This window comes from Drosophila guanche, unplaced genomic scaffold (assembly GCF_900245975.1).
Source record: "Drosophila guanche unplaced genomic scaffold, DGUA_6, whole genome shotgun sequence".
Lineage (NCBI taxonomy): Eukaryota > Metazoa > Arthropoda > Insecta > Diptera > Drosophilidae > Drosophila > Drosophila guanche.
The window spans coordinates 53,056-68,455 of NW_022995786.1; the positions used below are offsets into that span (position 1 = coordinate 53,056).

Sequence of the window (15,400 nt, forward strand, 5' to 3'; positions counted from 1 at the left end):
TGTTTTGTATTCCTGTTATTGTCTAGTTACTACTGGTAAGATATCAAGCACAAAAACAATAACAAAACTACGCGGGACCACAGACCACAGAACACACAAAAAAAACGATCGAAAGCAAGATCGAATTCACCGCTGCGGAATGCATTCAGTTCCGTTCCGCGTACACGTTGCTTGACACTTGTCAAAATAGGAATGAACAAAAGGCAAGGTAGAGCAGCAAACGGCACGCGCGCGATCGACGACGTCGCAGTCCATTGTCGGTAACCGCAATCGTTTCTCTGTGCACAGATTATGAACAGTGTAACCAGTTCAATTTTTTTTCCACAAAAAAAAACCAAACAAAAAAAACAAGCTCAAAAGTAAGAGTTTTTTATTTGCAGTTGAAACACCTTATAAGAGAATGCTATGCTGATGGAAATTTGTTTCCTTTTTTTAATTAGCAATGTATCTAGACTACTAGACCTTCATACATATGTATAAATGTTGAGCATGGGAAAAAAAATTAAAGTTTGTATATTTAAACATGTCTATTTTTTATACCCGGTACTCGAAGAGTAAATAGGGTATATTGTACCTATTGTAATAGATAGATAGATAGATAGATATATAGATAGATATATAGATAGATATATAGATATATTATAGATATAAGATCTCCGAATTAGGGTTAGATCGGATCGTTATTATAGACAGAATGAAGAATAATTTGCAGTGGCAAAACCCACCATGTCCAGAAGCATATTTTTATTTTTGCACATTCTCACATTCACACTCTGCTTTTTGTGGTGTGTGGGGGATGGGGATGGGTGCGAGCTAAAATAGCCTGTTGGCGTGAAGTGATTATGTAGTTAACAGATGTAGAAAAAGTGTAATATGTAAAAATTAAAATTTGAAAAAAAAAACCGCTAAGGTACAGGTGTAGTACTGAGTACCGTGTATAAAAGTTGTGATGTTTATTTGTAATAACCTCTATCTTTATTTACCGATAGTTCACACCTCTGCTTTCCAATGTGAACTTTACGCATTTGTACATAGGTATGCACATGAGGCAATTATAGAAGGAGGTCCGTCGTCAGCAGCGTTGCTCGTGTCATTTCCCGTTGAGTTCAGTGCGTGCCTGACTTCATTGTCATTTCACTCAAACATACAGCGCAGAACCCTTTCACTCGCACTTATTGACAGCATTGTTACGTTTCCCTTGTTTTGCCGACGAGACCTTCTTCTATAATTGCTTCATGGGCATGCACATGAAATCGCAAATCCAGGTCCGTTCATTCACAGTTCGGCACCGTAATAATTGAGGAAAAGGTTCTGGTCATGGCGGAAATTGTATTACATATTTTTTTGCACACAGCGTATAGAATGCGTTTCTAATTAGATTGGCGCACCAATAAGAAGGTGCCGAACTTGACAACAAATCCAATACAATACATAAATAATTTGATAATTGAAATACGTTGGAGAAACATCACATCTACAGAAAAATATACATAAAAACATACATATATAACTAAATTAAGTTAGAGGGACTTGGTGACGAAATCAAACAATTCAGTTTGGGCGGAACCCTGATCAGCAGTAGGTGCCGTGCCGATATGTTGCTTCGACTGGGGCCTGGCTGTTCTTTACGAATCGGCCAGAGCACGATCACGTGATCTCTGTTTAATTAGTATTTGTGCAGATTTATTTGAAATGTTCAAACACACACACATAAATATACCTTTCTTGGATTTATAAATAAATGACCGAGTCCACAGCAATGAGCCAGCGCTAGCGCATGAAATCCCGTACCTACAAGAACAATAACGACAACGAAAATATCAGTGTGTACTTGACAATGTGTTGGGAACACAGAAACAATTTTTTGGAATTTGCTTAGCGAAGGTTTGTAATTATTTTCACTTAAAGGCACAATTCATAATCTGCACTTTTTAGTAGCTCCGCAGTTGAGGGCCAAAACTGAACTGTTTAGCTAAAATTTTCTTAATAATACATATAATATAATTAATATTTCAAAACCAGATTGAAAGACGCATAGAGCCGATACACCAAAACAGGACTCGGCACGGCCCATCTATTGTGCATAGGACCATGAAGCAATTATATAAGGAGGGTCCGTCGGCAAAATTAGGGTAGCCTAACAATGCACTGCGCTGTAAGTGTGAGTGAAACGAAAATGGAGTGTGCTGATTAACCCTTTGATGGCATGGGGTTTAAAATTGCCCATTGCAAGACAAGGAGTTGCAGTTTTCTTTTTTATTTTGTTTTTTTTTTTAATTAACTAGTTGTTTAATATGTATTTGTTTTCTTAGGCTCTTAATTCTAAAATTAATTTCAACTTTCTGGCTGCAAAAAATAAAATATCATATTGTGCGTAGGGAAGTGTTAATATACATTTTCGGCGAAAATAGTAGCACCGTGTGGTACAACAGTCTTTATTGTTTCAAATAATGTGTTCCATACAACAAATCAACAATTTTGAAGATAAAATAAAACTAAAAACGCCATTCCGTAGGGTATGACCATATCTATCAGATCAGAATTGGGATCCGATTGAACCATTATTATAGCCAGAATAAAGAAATTAATATGCAGTGGCTAAACCCACCACGACCCGCAGCTTATATTTGTTTTTGGTGTGAGAAGTGTTGTATATGTAGATGACAGATGAAGAGAAAATGTAAAATTTGACAAAACACCGCTAAGGTGCAGATGTAGTCCTGAGTGCCGGGTATAAAAGTTGTGACGCGTAAGAAACGTCTATCACGTCCCTTCTCGTTTACAATGTACTTGACACAATTTTTGACACGTGTGTCCCACTCTCATGTCCGACTAGATCTGCGAAGCCTCCTTGGTTCACCAAAGAGTTATCCAGTCTAAAGAACCTAAAATCGTGACTATTTAAAAAATCTCAAGAAATTGGTTCTCCCTCTTTCTAATTACTTAATAGCTCGGTAAAATTTCACTGTTTTTAATGCTCAATGCTATAGGAACTACCTACTTCGAAGCAGGATACGTTTTTCACAGGACCCTAAACAGTTTTAGAGCTTTGCAAACAGTAAGCGTAGAACGTCCGCACATCCATCCTCGCTATCATTTTTAAATATGTCGGCACAAAATGATCAGGCAATCGACGCTCTTTTTGCACAATACATTTTAAACAACCTATTCCCAGGAAAGCTACCCAGATCATGTGTATCCATATAGTTTACCAAGGTCGAATAGCATTTTCTGCCCTTTGTTTATTGAAAGCTCCCTACTTCATGAACTTCAATTAGTTAAGGCGGTATTTTTACCGGGCCCTGACGGAGTTCCCGGCCTTGTACTCAGGTACTGTGCCGAGACTCTGTGCGGACCTTTGCTTAAACTATTCACTCTATCCATCCATTCTTCTAGCCTTCCTCCCATCTGGAAGGAATTCTTTATAATTCCTCTCCATAAGAAAGGTGACAAGAGTGACGCTAACAACTATAGAGGTATATCTAATCTAATCTAATCTAATCTTTAGAGTTCACCTCCACCTTACGTTCCAAGGTAACTTGAAGACGGGTGGTATTTACACTGACTTCAGTAAGGCATTCGATTCTGTAAACCATTCTCTTCTTGCGACCTTCTAGGGTTTCCGCCAAATCTTTTGAGATGGATTTATAGCTACCTGCGTTCTAGGTCTCAAAAAATCCTCTTCAAAAACTCCTTATCTTTACCTGGTATGGTTACTTCTGGAGTACCACAGGGTAGCCATTTAGGCCCCTTACTTTTCACACTCTTTATTGCCTGCCTTCTGTATTGACAAATTCTCGAGTACTTATGTATGCGGTTGATGTTAAGCTCTGTGTCCAGTATAAGGACATTTCATCTCACTCTCGCTTGCAATCAGATCTCAATAGCTTTCAGTCATGGTGTGGTGCAAATATGTTACACCTTAATGCACTGAAGTGCAATGTAATGACTTTTTTTTGCTCCTTCCTGGCTCCTTACACCCTCTGCGGTAGTTCTCTTGAGAAAATTACATTAGTGGATAATCTTGGTGTTAAAGTAGACCCCAAGTTAAAGTTTTCTGAACACATTTCACCATGGTAAATAAAGCCATGGGTGTGCCTGGATTTATAAAGAGGTGGTCAGAGGAATTTGATGATCCCTATATAACGAAGACTCTCTATATCTAGCTTGTTCGTCCGATTTTGGAATACGGCTCACGTGTATGGTGCCCTCAGTACAACATACATCAGGACCGTATTGAATCAGTACAGAAAAACCTTTTACTTTTTGACCTGCGTGGCGTTAACTGGGATGCAACTGTGAAAATGCCATCCTACCGTAGTAGACCCCTTCTAATAAATCTTCCATCCTTAGTTAATCGTAGAAAAATGCTTGGTTTAATTTTTATGCACAACTTGAACAAGGGGGATGTAGACAGCCCTGACTTGATGAGCCGCGTAAACTTTACGATTCCCATTCGACCCACTAGAAACTATATTCCTTTGTTCCTTCCACTGTGCAGATCGAATTATGACTTGCACGAACCCTTTAGGGTCTTAGATCGGATTATAATTCCTTCTATCACATTATATCTAACTAACTCCCTTCCCTTCTTAAATCTCTTATACTATCCTACGTCTCCCGTAGTTAGTTTCATTTTAGTTTTGTCTTGTTTCTGACTTTGATAGTTTTGCTTGCTTAGCTTAGTTGCTCTAGTTTAGTTGTGTTTAGCTCTTATTTTCCTCGAATATTAGCCTAACATCTATCTTTCCTGCATGCTCGCGACCGGTTCGGTTTATCGCGCTGCGCGGCATGCGGCACCGCCCCTCGGTCGGTTGGGCGGGAGGAGGGCTGCGTTCTGCTGAGTTTCGCGCGTAACAGGCTTTGGTTATCAACGTCCAGACTAAAAACAAATATCCACATTTCGGAGCAAGAGGTTTCTGAGAGCAAGAGGGGTCCTTTTGAGCCGGCCACAGAGCTTAAAAGGGAACTTAAAAAATGTCCAAAGATAAGCAAAGCTACATCTAACTTAAAAGAATATAAATTAAGTGTCCGAAGTCTGATTTAGCAAAGAAGGCATGGGGCATAGTGAATACAAGGTAGAAAAAACACTGGAGTTGGCCCAAATAAATATGGTTTTAGATCCTGTGATCTGGAGGGATCCAAATGTTGTTTGTTTGTTGCAAAAACTTTAGATCTCATTTAAAACGACTACCAAATTAAAAACAAAACCCTTTAACTGGCATTAAAATCTAATAATCATGCTGAGACAAGAATCATGCATACTATATGTGCATGCTTTTCGTATTATGGGTGTGATATAGTACCCGTGCTGCAATCGATGATGAATCAACATGTCTTTGTTATTATGTAATAAAACAATAAGGCTGCTTTATATGCAATAGAAAATGCCGTTGACACGTGTCTTTTCATCAGGGAAAATACCCAAAACAGACCAGAAGATAGAGAGCTCTGAGGGGTTTTAAAACAGTGCCTTTTATGCAATGTTTTCTCTTGCTCAGTACCCAGACATTAACTATGGTGATAATCTTTGAAGAAGAGTTAGAGAATATGTTTCTTATACGAAATTAAAGAAAAAGCTTAATATTGGGGAGTCCTGCCAGATTTGTTGAGATGAATCCCTCAGCCTTTTTTTGCTGCCAAAAGCTTTAAAACAAATTATTAACCTTTGAATACAATTAAAGTAAACTATAGAAAAATAAAAATTGTGGAAATTTTTGTAAAATTTGACGTTTTTGTAGTTTTTATGAAACTGGTGCTATTTTCCTTCCAAATATTTCCAACTAAAGCCATCAAAGCATATCTCTCTCGGATAAGTTGAACTAAGCCTCAAAGTTGATATAATAGTTTTAAAAACGTTCATTAGAACCATTGTTTTTACAAAATATCTCAAAGAGAAATTAGTGATCATGGTGCTATTTTATACGCCGCAACAAAAATTTGTATGCGCCCAACCTGACGCATCGACAAGCAAGCAAGCACTGAACTCTACGGAAATAATACGATGAACGCAGCCGACGACGGGCCCTACTTATATAATTGCTTCATGGTTTTGCGCCCTTAGCAGGGTGACCGTTTACGGTATATACTCTTCGGTATATTTTGACATCGAAATTGAGTCGACGGTAAATCGAAATATATATAGGTATATTTCGATATATTACGGTATATTTCCACAAATTTTCGTGAAGAATATAGACAGGAGGGAGAGACTCTGCCAGACACTAAAAATTGTCTATGCAGGGGCAACGATTCGATCTATACCTATTTCAAGGCTTTAGGCATTATGAGTCTATTGCATTAATTTGATAACACGCTGCCAACCAAAAGCACAAGGAAATATTCTCTACAACCTTATGCGGACGCTCTAAGATATTTAAAAGATGTTTTTCTCTTAGCTTCTTGTTCGCTATGTTAATATAATCGCCTTTAAAATATAAATCGATTCGTTTATCGAGAAATAAAGTTTAGCAGATAACTACCTACCGTAATGCATAAAGCAACTATATAAGGAGGTCTCGTCGGAAAAAATTATGGACTAGTGCGAGTGAAAAGTGCGAGTGAAAGTGCTCTCGCTGTAAGTGTGAGGGCAACGACAATGGAGTGCGCTGATTAATCATTTGAAGGCAAAGTGAAAAAACATAATAATTGTTTCATAATTTAATTTTTAATAGTTTGCTACATAATAGTAGCCTCTGTTCCGAAAAAAATAAACATTAATAAAAAAATAGACAAAAAAATGTTGTCCGCAACCAACCTTCCGCGTCGAGAAGCAAACGTGCACTGAGAATTGGGTAACGCAGCGAGTAACTCTGCCACCGACGAGGCCTCCTTATATAGTTGCTTTATGCCGTAATGTGCAATGGGCCTACATATACTTCCCGTACGAGAAAATATTCTCTGAAGAGACTTGAATAAAAATCAACATTAGAAATAGATTTACAAACAATAATGTATCTAATGTATTATTGTATATAAGACAAAATTTAAGACAGAAATATAATCCAAAGGATATTAAAAAGTGATGAAGATAGAGAATACGGTTAATATAAAGGACAATAAAGGTTTGTATTTAAAGGACTACTACGAAAGGAAAGAAATGATCTCTAATAAAGAAATAATATGGGTTTGTTACGTTTTATTTATATAAATATATTATGTTTAATAGGTATATTTTACGGTATATTATGTATACGCGTCACAACTGTTATACCCGGTCCTCAGTTGGTATTTCGGTACCTATTGTTTTTATACCCGGTACTCGAAGAGTAAATAGGGTATATTGTATTTGTGCGAATAAAGGTTGTGTGTACCGCACAGAAGGAAACGTTTCCGACCCCATAAAGTATATATTTTCTTGATCAGCATCAATAGCCGAGTCGATTGAGCCATGTCTGTCTGTCCGTCCGTCTGTCCGTTCGTCTTCTTGAGCGACTGGATCTCAGAGACCACAAAAGCTAGAGCCACTAAATTTTGCATCCAGACTTCACACACTGTTACAAGTGTATTTCAAAAAGGAGCCCCGTCCCCTTCCGCCCCCGCAAAAGGGCGAAAACCTTCCAAACCCACAATTTTGAAGATAAAAGAAAACTAAAAGCGCCATTCCGTAGGGAATACTTATATCTATCAGATCATCAAATTGGATACGATTGGATGATTATTATAGCCACAATGAAGAAATTTACTTGCAGTGGCTAAACCCACCCCGTCCCGCAGCTTATATTTCTTTTTTTTTTGTGTGCGTGCGCTGCCTGGGTCTAGGGAAGGGCGGCGAGCTAACGGAGCGTGTTGGTGTGAGAAGTGTTGTAGATGTAGAAGACAGATGAAGAAAAAATTTAAAATTTGACATAACAACGCTAAGGTGCAGATGTAGTCCTGAGTACCGAGTACAAAAGTTGTGACGCGTAAGAAACGTCTCACACGTCCCTTCTCGTTTTTTTTTTGTGTGCGGACGGTGCTTCTGCCTCTGCCTCGAGTCTACAGTATGTGGGTCTAGGGAAGGGCGGCGAGCTAACGGAGCGTGTTGGTGTGAGAAGTGTTGTAGATGTAGATGACAGATGAAGAAAAAATTTAAAATTTGACAAAACACCGCTAAGGTGCAGATGTAGTTCTGAGTGCCGGGTATAAAAGTTGTGACGCGTAAAAAGCGTCTCACACGTCCCTTCTCGTTTTATTTAGAGAAAATATCAATATATTGACATTTGGATATAATTTTGACAGCGCAACCCTCAAGGGCATATAACTTACAGCTTTTCAAATTTAAAATGAAAAGCACTGCGTATGGATTGTATGCACATACATATGTACAGCTGTGAAAAAAATAATAGCACCAACAGCACAAGCAATTTCACAAATAGTTGCCCAACTCACATTTTCAACTATAAGGAAACATTAAGCACATTTTTTGAAATGGAAGACTCACAAATCTGGGAATAACACAAAAATCTTATTTTTTAACGGGCTTTAAGTTATTTACGGAAATTGAGTGAAAATTATAAAATTGGGCAAAAAAAAATAAGAGCACCACTTTTGAAAAATGAACTTAAAATTTAACGAGAAGGGACGTGTGAGACGCTTCTTACGCGTCACAACTTTTGTACTCGGCACTCAGTACTACATCTGTACCTTAGCGGTTATTTGTCAAATTTTAAATTTTTTCTTCATCTGTCACCTACATCTACAAAACGTCTCACGCCAACACGCTCCTTTAGCTCGCCACCCTCCCCTAGAGCCACACACTGCAGAGTCAGGGCAGAGACGCGGCAGAGGCAGAGACGTGACTGCGCGAAGCAGAGTGTGAATGAGAGAATGTGCAAAAAAAACTAATATAAGCTGCGGGACGGGGTGGGTTTAGCCACTGCAAATAAATTTATTCATTGTGGCTATAATAATCATCCAATCGGATCCAATTATTGATCTGATAGATATGGTCATTCCCTAAGGAATGGCGTTTTTAGTTTTCTTTTATCTTCAAAACTATAGGTTTGGGAGGTTTTCGCCTTTTTGAGGGGACGGAAGAGGGCGGGGCTAATTTTTTAAATACACTGGTTTCAGTGTGAGCATACAGCAGTCTGGAGCCAAAATTTGGTGGCTCTAGCTCTTATAATCTCTGAGAACTAGCCGACAAACAAGACGGACAGACAGACAGACACGGAACGGAATTGAACGTGGATCCTTTCTTAAATAAACTTGTAACAGTGTGAGCATACAGAAGTCTGGATGCAAATTTGGTGGCTCTAGCTCTTATAGTCTCTGAGTACTAGGCGCTCATCAGGACAAACAGACGGACACTCTTCCTTCTGTGCGTTAGTCGCACAAATACAATATACCCTATTTACCTTTACTCTTCGAGTACGGGGTATAAAAAAAGAGCGCTGGCACATAATGACATATGTATGTACACATGTATGTATGTATGCGCCTGTCCATGAAGCAACTATATAAAGAGGCCTCGTCGGTGGCATAAAGCAACTATATAAGGAGGCCTCGTCGGTGTCAGAGTTACTCGCTGCGTTACCCAATTCTCAATGCACGTTTGCTTGTCGACGCGGAAGGTTGGTTGCGGACAAAATTGTTTTTTCTATTTTTCTTTAAATGTTTATTTTTTCAGAACACATAGCCACTAACAGTAGCCATTACGTAGCAAACTATTAAAAATTAAATTATGAAACAATTATTATTTTTTTTCACTTTGCCTTCAAATGATTAATCAGCAAAGCGAATATACGTGTCTGGGCACACTGCAAGCACGTGGGGAACATAACCTCTACGCCAGGTAAGTATTGGAGCAAAACTGTAACAAGTTACATATTTCGACGTGGCGATTTCCCCCTTGTAAAGGCGGGTGGCCAAATAATTCCCCTCTACCCAAGGGTAGAGCGGTAACTTAAAACCTCAAAAAAAAAAAAATGGATAATCAGCACACTCCATTGTCGTTTCCCTCTCACTTACAGCGAGAACCCTTTCACTCGCACTAGTCCATAATTTTTTCCGACGAGACCTCCTTATATAGTTGCTTTATGCGCCTGTCCAAGCTCTTTTCTTTGTTTGCTCTCTGAGACCGTTTTTGTGTTACAGTGTTTGCATGTGTTGGGAATTTGGAAAATGCAGGTCACCGAATCAAGCGCTTCTTTTGTTTTACTTGAACTAAAAATCCTTTCAATGTTTCGTTCTGATTCTGCTATATTTTTTTATCCCGATTATGCTGAGCAGGAAGGAAGATGCGACAGCAACAGTGGACGGCTGTTTTCTCAGCATATCAAAAACAGCTCGACAAAAATCATACATATTTACATACATATACGAGAAAGAGCTCCTTATGTACTTTTCAATTTACAAATATTAATTAGTTCACTTCATTTCAAGTTTACCAGAGGCTGACCGACGTGGTCTCTCTGCTGCGGTGCATCGTGCGTGTGTACATATGTACATAATTTACACACAAATGCGTATGTATGCATTTATGTATTTTTTTGCTTTCGAGAACGTATTATTGAAACTTTTATTGTACTTACCTCTTTAAAAGTGCAAGAAACGCGAGTAAGCATCAACAAGATTGTGGTTTGACTGCAAGGTGCTCTTTTTTTTCTTTATTATTGGGGATGCGTTTGACCACAGACATACTTCTGTACATATATGTATGTACCCAAGAAGTGGAGTAGCTAAGAGCTCTCTCAAAAAACCCAAAGCGCTTTGGTTACACACACATTTTGATTACATTATTTGATATTACAGTTTTATAGGTATGTACATATGTACTGTCCAAAACGAGATATCGTATCCGAATATTTTAAAGAAGTGCAATCTGTACTTCTAATTGAACTGGGAACTCGGATTTACTACAATTGTTACCACACGCGCAGGCTGGGTGATCTAAAATGCGAGTTTATGCTAAAATGAATATGAAGACGATTTGCTTGCCTTCCAATCTGACGCATAGCGCACGCGATTTAGCGATTTAGCTTTCACTTCTAGCTCGCACACTATGAACACGAAATTAAACTTTTACAAAATTAAAAAAAGTTTGGTGGTTTTGGTAGAGCGGGGAGGTGGGGGCGCTTTACTAATGAGAAAGACAGAGAATGTGACCGTGGAATCATCGATAAAATATACCCGATATATAGATCACAAAAAAGTATACACGAGCAAAAACAGGGATGATATTCGAATGATGAGAGAGAGAGAGACCGAAGAGAGATTTCGCCTAGCCAAATGTGTTAGCTTTTAGGCCTAGTACCTCTAAGCAAACAACTCATAGAGATTGCAAATCGAGTAAAAACTGGCTGCCTAATCAGCTTAGTGGATTGGCTCCCAGTGCCTACGGATCTTGGTGAGAGAGGCTTTGGCTGAGAGAGTTTGGCGTTGGCTCTCTTGACCATTGAACGCAAAGCGACTCTCGCAAAAACAAAGTTTTGTTGTTCCTTTCAAGTCTGCTTCGTAATTTCATGTGTGCGGTGAAACATATGTACATACATACATGATGGCAATGCGTGTATCTATTCTCGACTTGTTATGAGTTTTCATTTTTATGGTATATTATGATGTTTTTAACCGTTTATCCCTTTCGTCCTAACTGTATTTAAGATATATATGAGCACGGGGATACACAAAATCAATTTATTATTTTTGGGGGCAAGCTTCTTCATAAAGTCTTAAGTTTGAAGGAAGAGTATGTGAGTTCAAAAGCAACACAAAAGTGCCAAACATCTCAAGTGCTAAAAATGAAAACGCATATGAATTCGAGAATAGATACACGCATTGCTATCATTTATGTATGTGTCACACAAGCAATTAAGAAGCAGACTTTAAAAAGAAAACTTTGTTTTTGCGAGAGTCGCTTTGCGTTCAATTCTCAAGAGAGCCAACGCCAAACTCTCTCAGACGAAGGCTCTCTCACCAAGAGCCGTAGGCACTGGGAGCCAATCCACTAAGCTGATTAGGCAACCAGTTTTTACAACGGTTGACCACTCTATGAGTTGTTTGCTTAGTGGTTTAACGCTTTTCTCTATACTTTTCGAGCACATTCGTTCAGAGGAAACAGCTGACCGATTATGCGATGAAGCCACTGTAACGCTGTCCGTCTGTCAATCCGTCTTGATGAAGGCCTTGATCTCAGCGACGATAAAGCCAGAAAAACCAAGTTTTATGTCCATACTACTACAATAAGTATGCAAGTGTATTTTAAACGCGGAGGAACGTTGTTATATGCGTGCGTATGCGTCACAACTTTTATAACTGGTACTCAGTCAGTATATACATATCTATGAACGTATGTACATATGTTTTTAGCCGTATGCTTTTTTCTAGATTGTTGATACCGCAGTTTTTCGCCCCTTTGGGGGCTCGGCTAATTATACCCGGTACTCGAAGAGTAAATAGGGTATATTGTATTAGTGCAAAAAGTGAATGTATGTAACTCCCAGAAGGAAACGTTTCCGACTCTATAAAATATATATTTTCTTGATCAACATCAATAGACGAGTCGATATGCGTGTAGCAGATGTAGCTGGGACTTCTGGCTGCGTGCTCTACACGCACTTACACAAATGTAGCTGGGACTTCTAGCTGCGTTTTCTACACGCACTAATACTTGTAGCTGCGACGTTGGCAGAGGCCTGGGACTTCGCGACGCACATTCTGCGGTGACGTTTCGCTTCCTTTGAATTGACAATCTACTATACTATTTGGTTAAAAATAAATTATTTTGCATCGGTTTCTTTTATTTTATTTTTGAAAAAGAATATTTTGGTATATTTTCGCGGCCCTTACGGTATATTTTATCGGTAATGTCGCGGTCACACTGTGTATATGGCACGTCAATAGTTACGAATTCTATTGTGAAGCATAGCGTATAGCATCCAGCCCAGTGCCCAGTCCACAATAAATTTGTAACAATGGTTTGGATACAGTGGCCCTTCTTTAAAAACAGTACAGCTTATATATTTGTCTTTTTCAGAGTGCCCTATTCAATTTTCAAAGCTTGCTGTCCGTCATCCTGCTTCTGATCTGCACATGTGCCTATTTGCGGTCCATGTTCCCCAGCATTATCGACCGAAAAAAGACTGGGTAGGATCCATCAAAACACCCTCCTACCGTTCTAGTACAAAATGTATCTCTTCCTTGCAGGCTACTTGGAACCTTTTGGAAGTTGGCGCGGATTGGCGAGCGAAAATCGCCATGGGTCGGCGCCTCTTGCCTCTTGATGGCGTTCACAGTTCTCTTTTGGAGCTAACTTTAAGTTTTAGTACTGAGAATATTCATGGCTCAAACGCAACAGACAAATTTGTATAGTGTAAATATGTGCATATCGATTTACTTGAGTACATTCACACTTATTTAACATTGTAAATACATATGTACATACATATGTGTGAGTATAAACATTTGTATGCATTATTTACCATTGGAATTTGATGTGAGCTGACTGATGTTGATTGCGACTGAACCTAATCGACTATAATTATGTCTACGGACAGGAGCACTGAAGAGCTGCGCATGTTTTGGCCAGCAGAACAATACGAACGCCGGCACTAGAGCATGAAACGGTTGACAGTTTCAGAAGAGTCAAGCTTTAGATCTAGCCTCTTTTGGATCCCAAACGGAAATATATTGACCAGCGTTCAACTAGATTTTGTGGAAATCTGGAATCCACGAATCTGAGAGGCCTACCCCGGGAGCAGAAGAAACAATCTCGGCATCGCCGGCACCCAATTCATGAAGAGCAATCGGTTGGTTTAATTGCATTTTGATTTGTTAATTTCTATTGAGGATGATACACATTTCCATATAAAGCTCTCATTTTTAATTCATTCAACTGAAACGCTTATCGGGACATAAAGAATTCCAATATGTGTTTTTTTTTTGCTTGTTATAGTTTGATAGTTCATTGAGTGATCAAGCTTTCCCCCAATCTACTTGGTAGAAACACGCGTGCGCTTGTTCCATGAAAAGTTGACTCCGTAGTTCTTGACGCGGTCCTTCTTGGACTTCACTTCGCCGTCGATATACCAACGCCACCCGTTTCGTTCACAGTAGGTAATAGCTTCATCTTTGCTGCCGAACTGCACATTTAAATTAGACAAGGGGTCGCCACTGTGAAATACGCAGGATTAATGTGTACCAGGCCATTAACACGATAATCGCTATACTTACGAAGAGGCCCAGCCCATGAGAGGGTTTTCCCATCGCTCCCTATTGTCGAACTCAATCTGCCAATTGTTGATGTTGTCGGTTCCGCTTTGCATTGCATTCTTAGGTGGTATGTGAATGCGCACACGACGTTCCTTAAGCTGCACCCCAGGCACTCCGGAAATGGGACCAAGATTTACGGCAGTGGGCACGGTGATAGTTCCACTCAATTTGTTACGCTGTTCCAACTCCTCAGGACGGGCCAATGCCGCTTGTATATCGAGCGGAGCGGTATCTTTGGTAGACGTGCAACGAGAGGCTGCGATTATATTGGCTTTTAATCTACAGTACCACCCAAAAACAAATTGAATGGTTAACATTACTGAGATTTGCGAAGTTTGACACTTACAACTGAAAGGATTTAGTCCTGCACATGACTCGGCATAGGAGCGACATTTTTGCAATTAGAATTACGTAAAATTGGGAACACAGATAAATCGGGTTTGTTTAGTATAGGGTCGTTCGTGAGCGAACCAAAAAGAACCATGAACTGCAGTGAACGGAATGAATAATAGGCTCTGCATACTGAACCCATTCCAGTGGAACATTGGGATTTTTTAAAGATGTGAAACGCCTGTTCACATGGCACCATCCATCATGCATGAACAAATGGATGATGCTTATAATATCGTGCCAGGGAAATTGGTCAATAAATTTTGATTAGACTTTTTGTTTTTTTGGTATCCCGCAACGTTAACAAAATCCACCATTTTCAGTTTGAATTTCAATTTCTTTTTTAATTTTTGTGGTGCTGGATACCAGGCTATATTTTGCTTGTGCAGCCACTAAGCAAAGCAACACAAAAGTGCCAAAGTCTCCAGCGCTAAAAATGTAAACTCATATGAAGTTGAGAATAGATACACGCATTGCCATCATGTATGTATGTACATATGTGTCACCGCACACATGAAAGCAGACTTGAAAGGAAAAACAAAACTTTGTTTTTGCGAGAGTCGCTTTGCGTTCAATGATCAAGAGAGCCAACACCAAACTCTCTTAGACGAAGGCTCTATCACCATGAGCCGAAGGCACTGGGAGCCAATCCACTAACATGATTAGGCAGCCAGGTTTTGCCACGTTTGAGCACTATGAATTGTTTGCTTAGTGGTGGAACGCAACTAGCACAGGCATACGAATCAGCTGTGTTTTGTAAATATGTATCCTGCAGTGGCAGTTGAAACTAAAACTGAAAATACAAAAGTAACAAGAAGAG

General features: G+C 39.3%; 3 protein-coding genes and 1 long non-coding RNA gene across 5 annotated transcripts in view; 2 read left to right on the forward strand and 2 right to left on the reverse strand.

Annotated features, from left to right (window-relative positions):
* The window catches only part of LOC117591515, a 61,542-nt gene extending 50,465 nt beyond the window's left edge, over window positions 1-11,077 (reverse strand). The window contains exon 1 of one of the 2 annotated variants that reach the window (XM_034284809.1): window positions 10,515-11,077. The gene's annotated coding sequence lies outside the window, so the exon portion shown is untranslated. The remainder of the gene's footprint in view (window positions 1-10,514) is intronic. The other variant, XM_034284808.1, reaches the window with a different exon arrangement.
* Window positions 1,500-2,122, forward strand: LOC117591522. Its single transcript, XR_004574412.1, has 2 exons — window positions 1,500-1,884; window positions 2,023-2,122. It is a non-coding gene; the product is annotated as an uncharacterized LOC117591522 (long non-coding RNA).
* A 1,696-nt stretch (window positions 11,078-12,773) lies between the features above and the next one.
* Window positions 12,774-13,380, forward strand: LOC117591520 (protein kish). The gene is made up of 3 exons (XM_034284815.1): window positions 12,774-12,896; window positions 12,956-13,065; window positions 13,126-13,380. Exons 1-3 carry the CDS (start codon window positions 12,894-12,896, stop codon window positions 13,229-13,231), a joined length of 219 nt encoding a protein of 72 aa, XP_034140706.1. The 5' UTR covers window positions 12,774-12,893; the 3' UTR covers window positions 13,232-13,380.
* Window positions 13,381-13,784: 404 nt separating this feature from the next.
* LOC117591518 (NADH dehydrogenase [ubiquinone] iron-sulfur protein 4, mitochondrial) lies at window positions 13,785-14,693 on the reverse strand. The gene is made up of 3 exons (XM_034284814.1): window positions 14,537-14,693; window positions 14,152-14,469; window positions 13,785-14,091 (listed from the first exon to the last, which is right to left on the reverse strand). The coding sequence occupies exons 1-3, from the start codon at window positions 14,581-14,583 to the stop codon at window positions 13,911-13,913; spliced, it is 546 nt and encodes a 181-aa protein (XP_034140705.1). The 5' UTR covers window positions 14,584-14,693; the 3' UTR covers window positions 13,785-13,910.
* Between the last annotated feature and the right edge of the window lie 707 nt (window positions 14,694-15,400).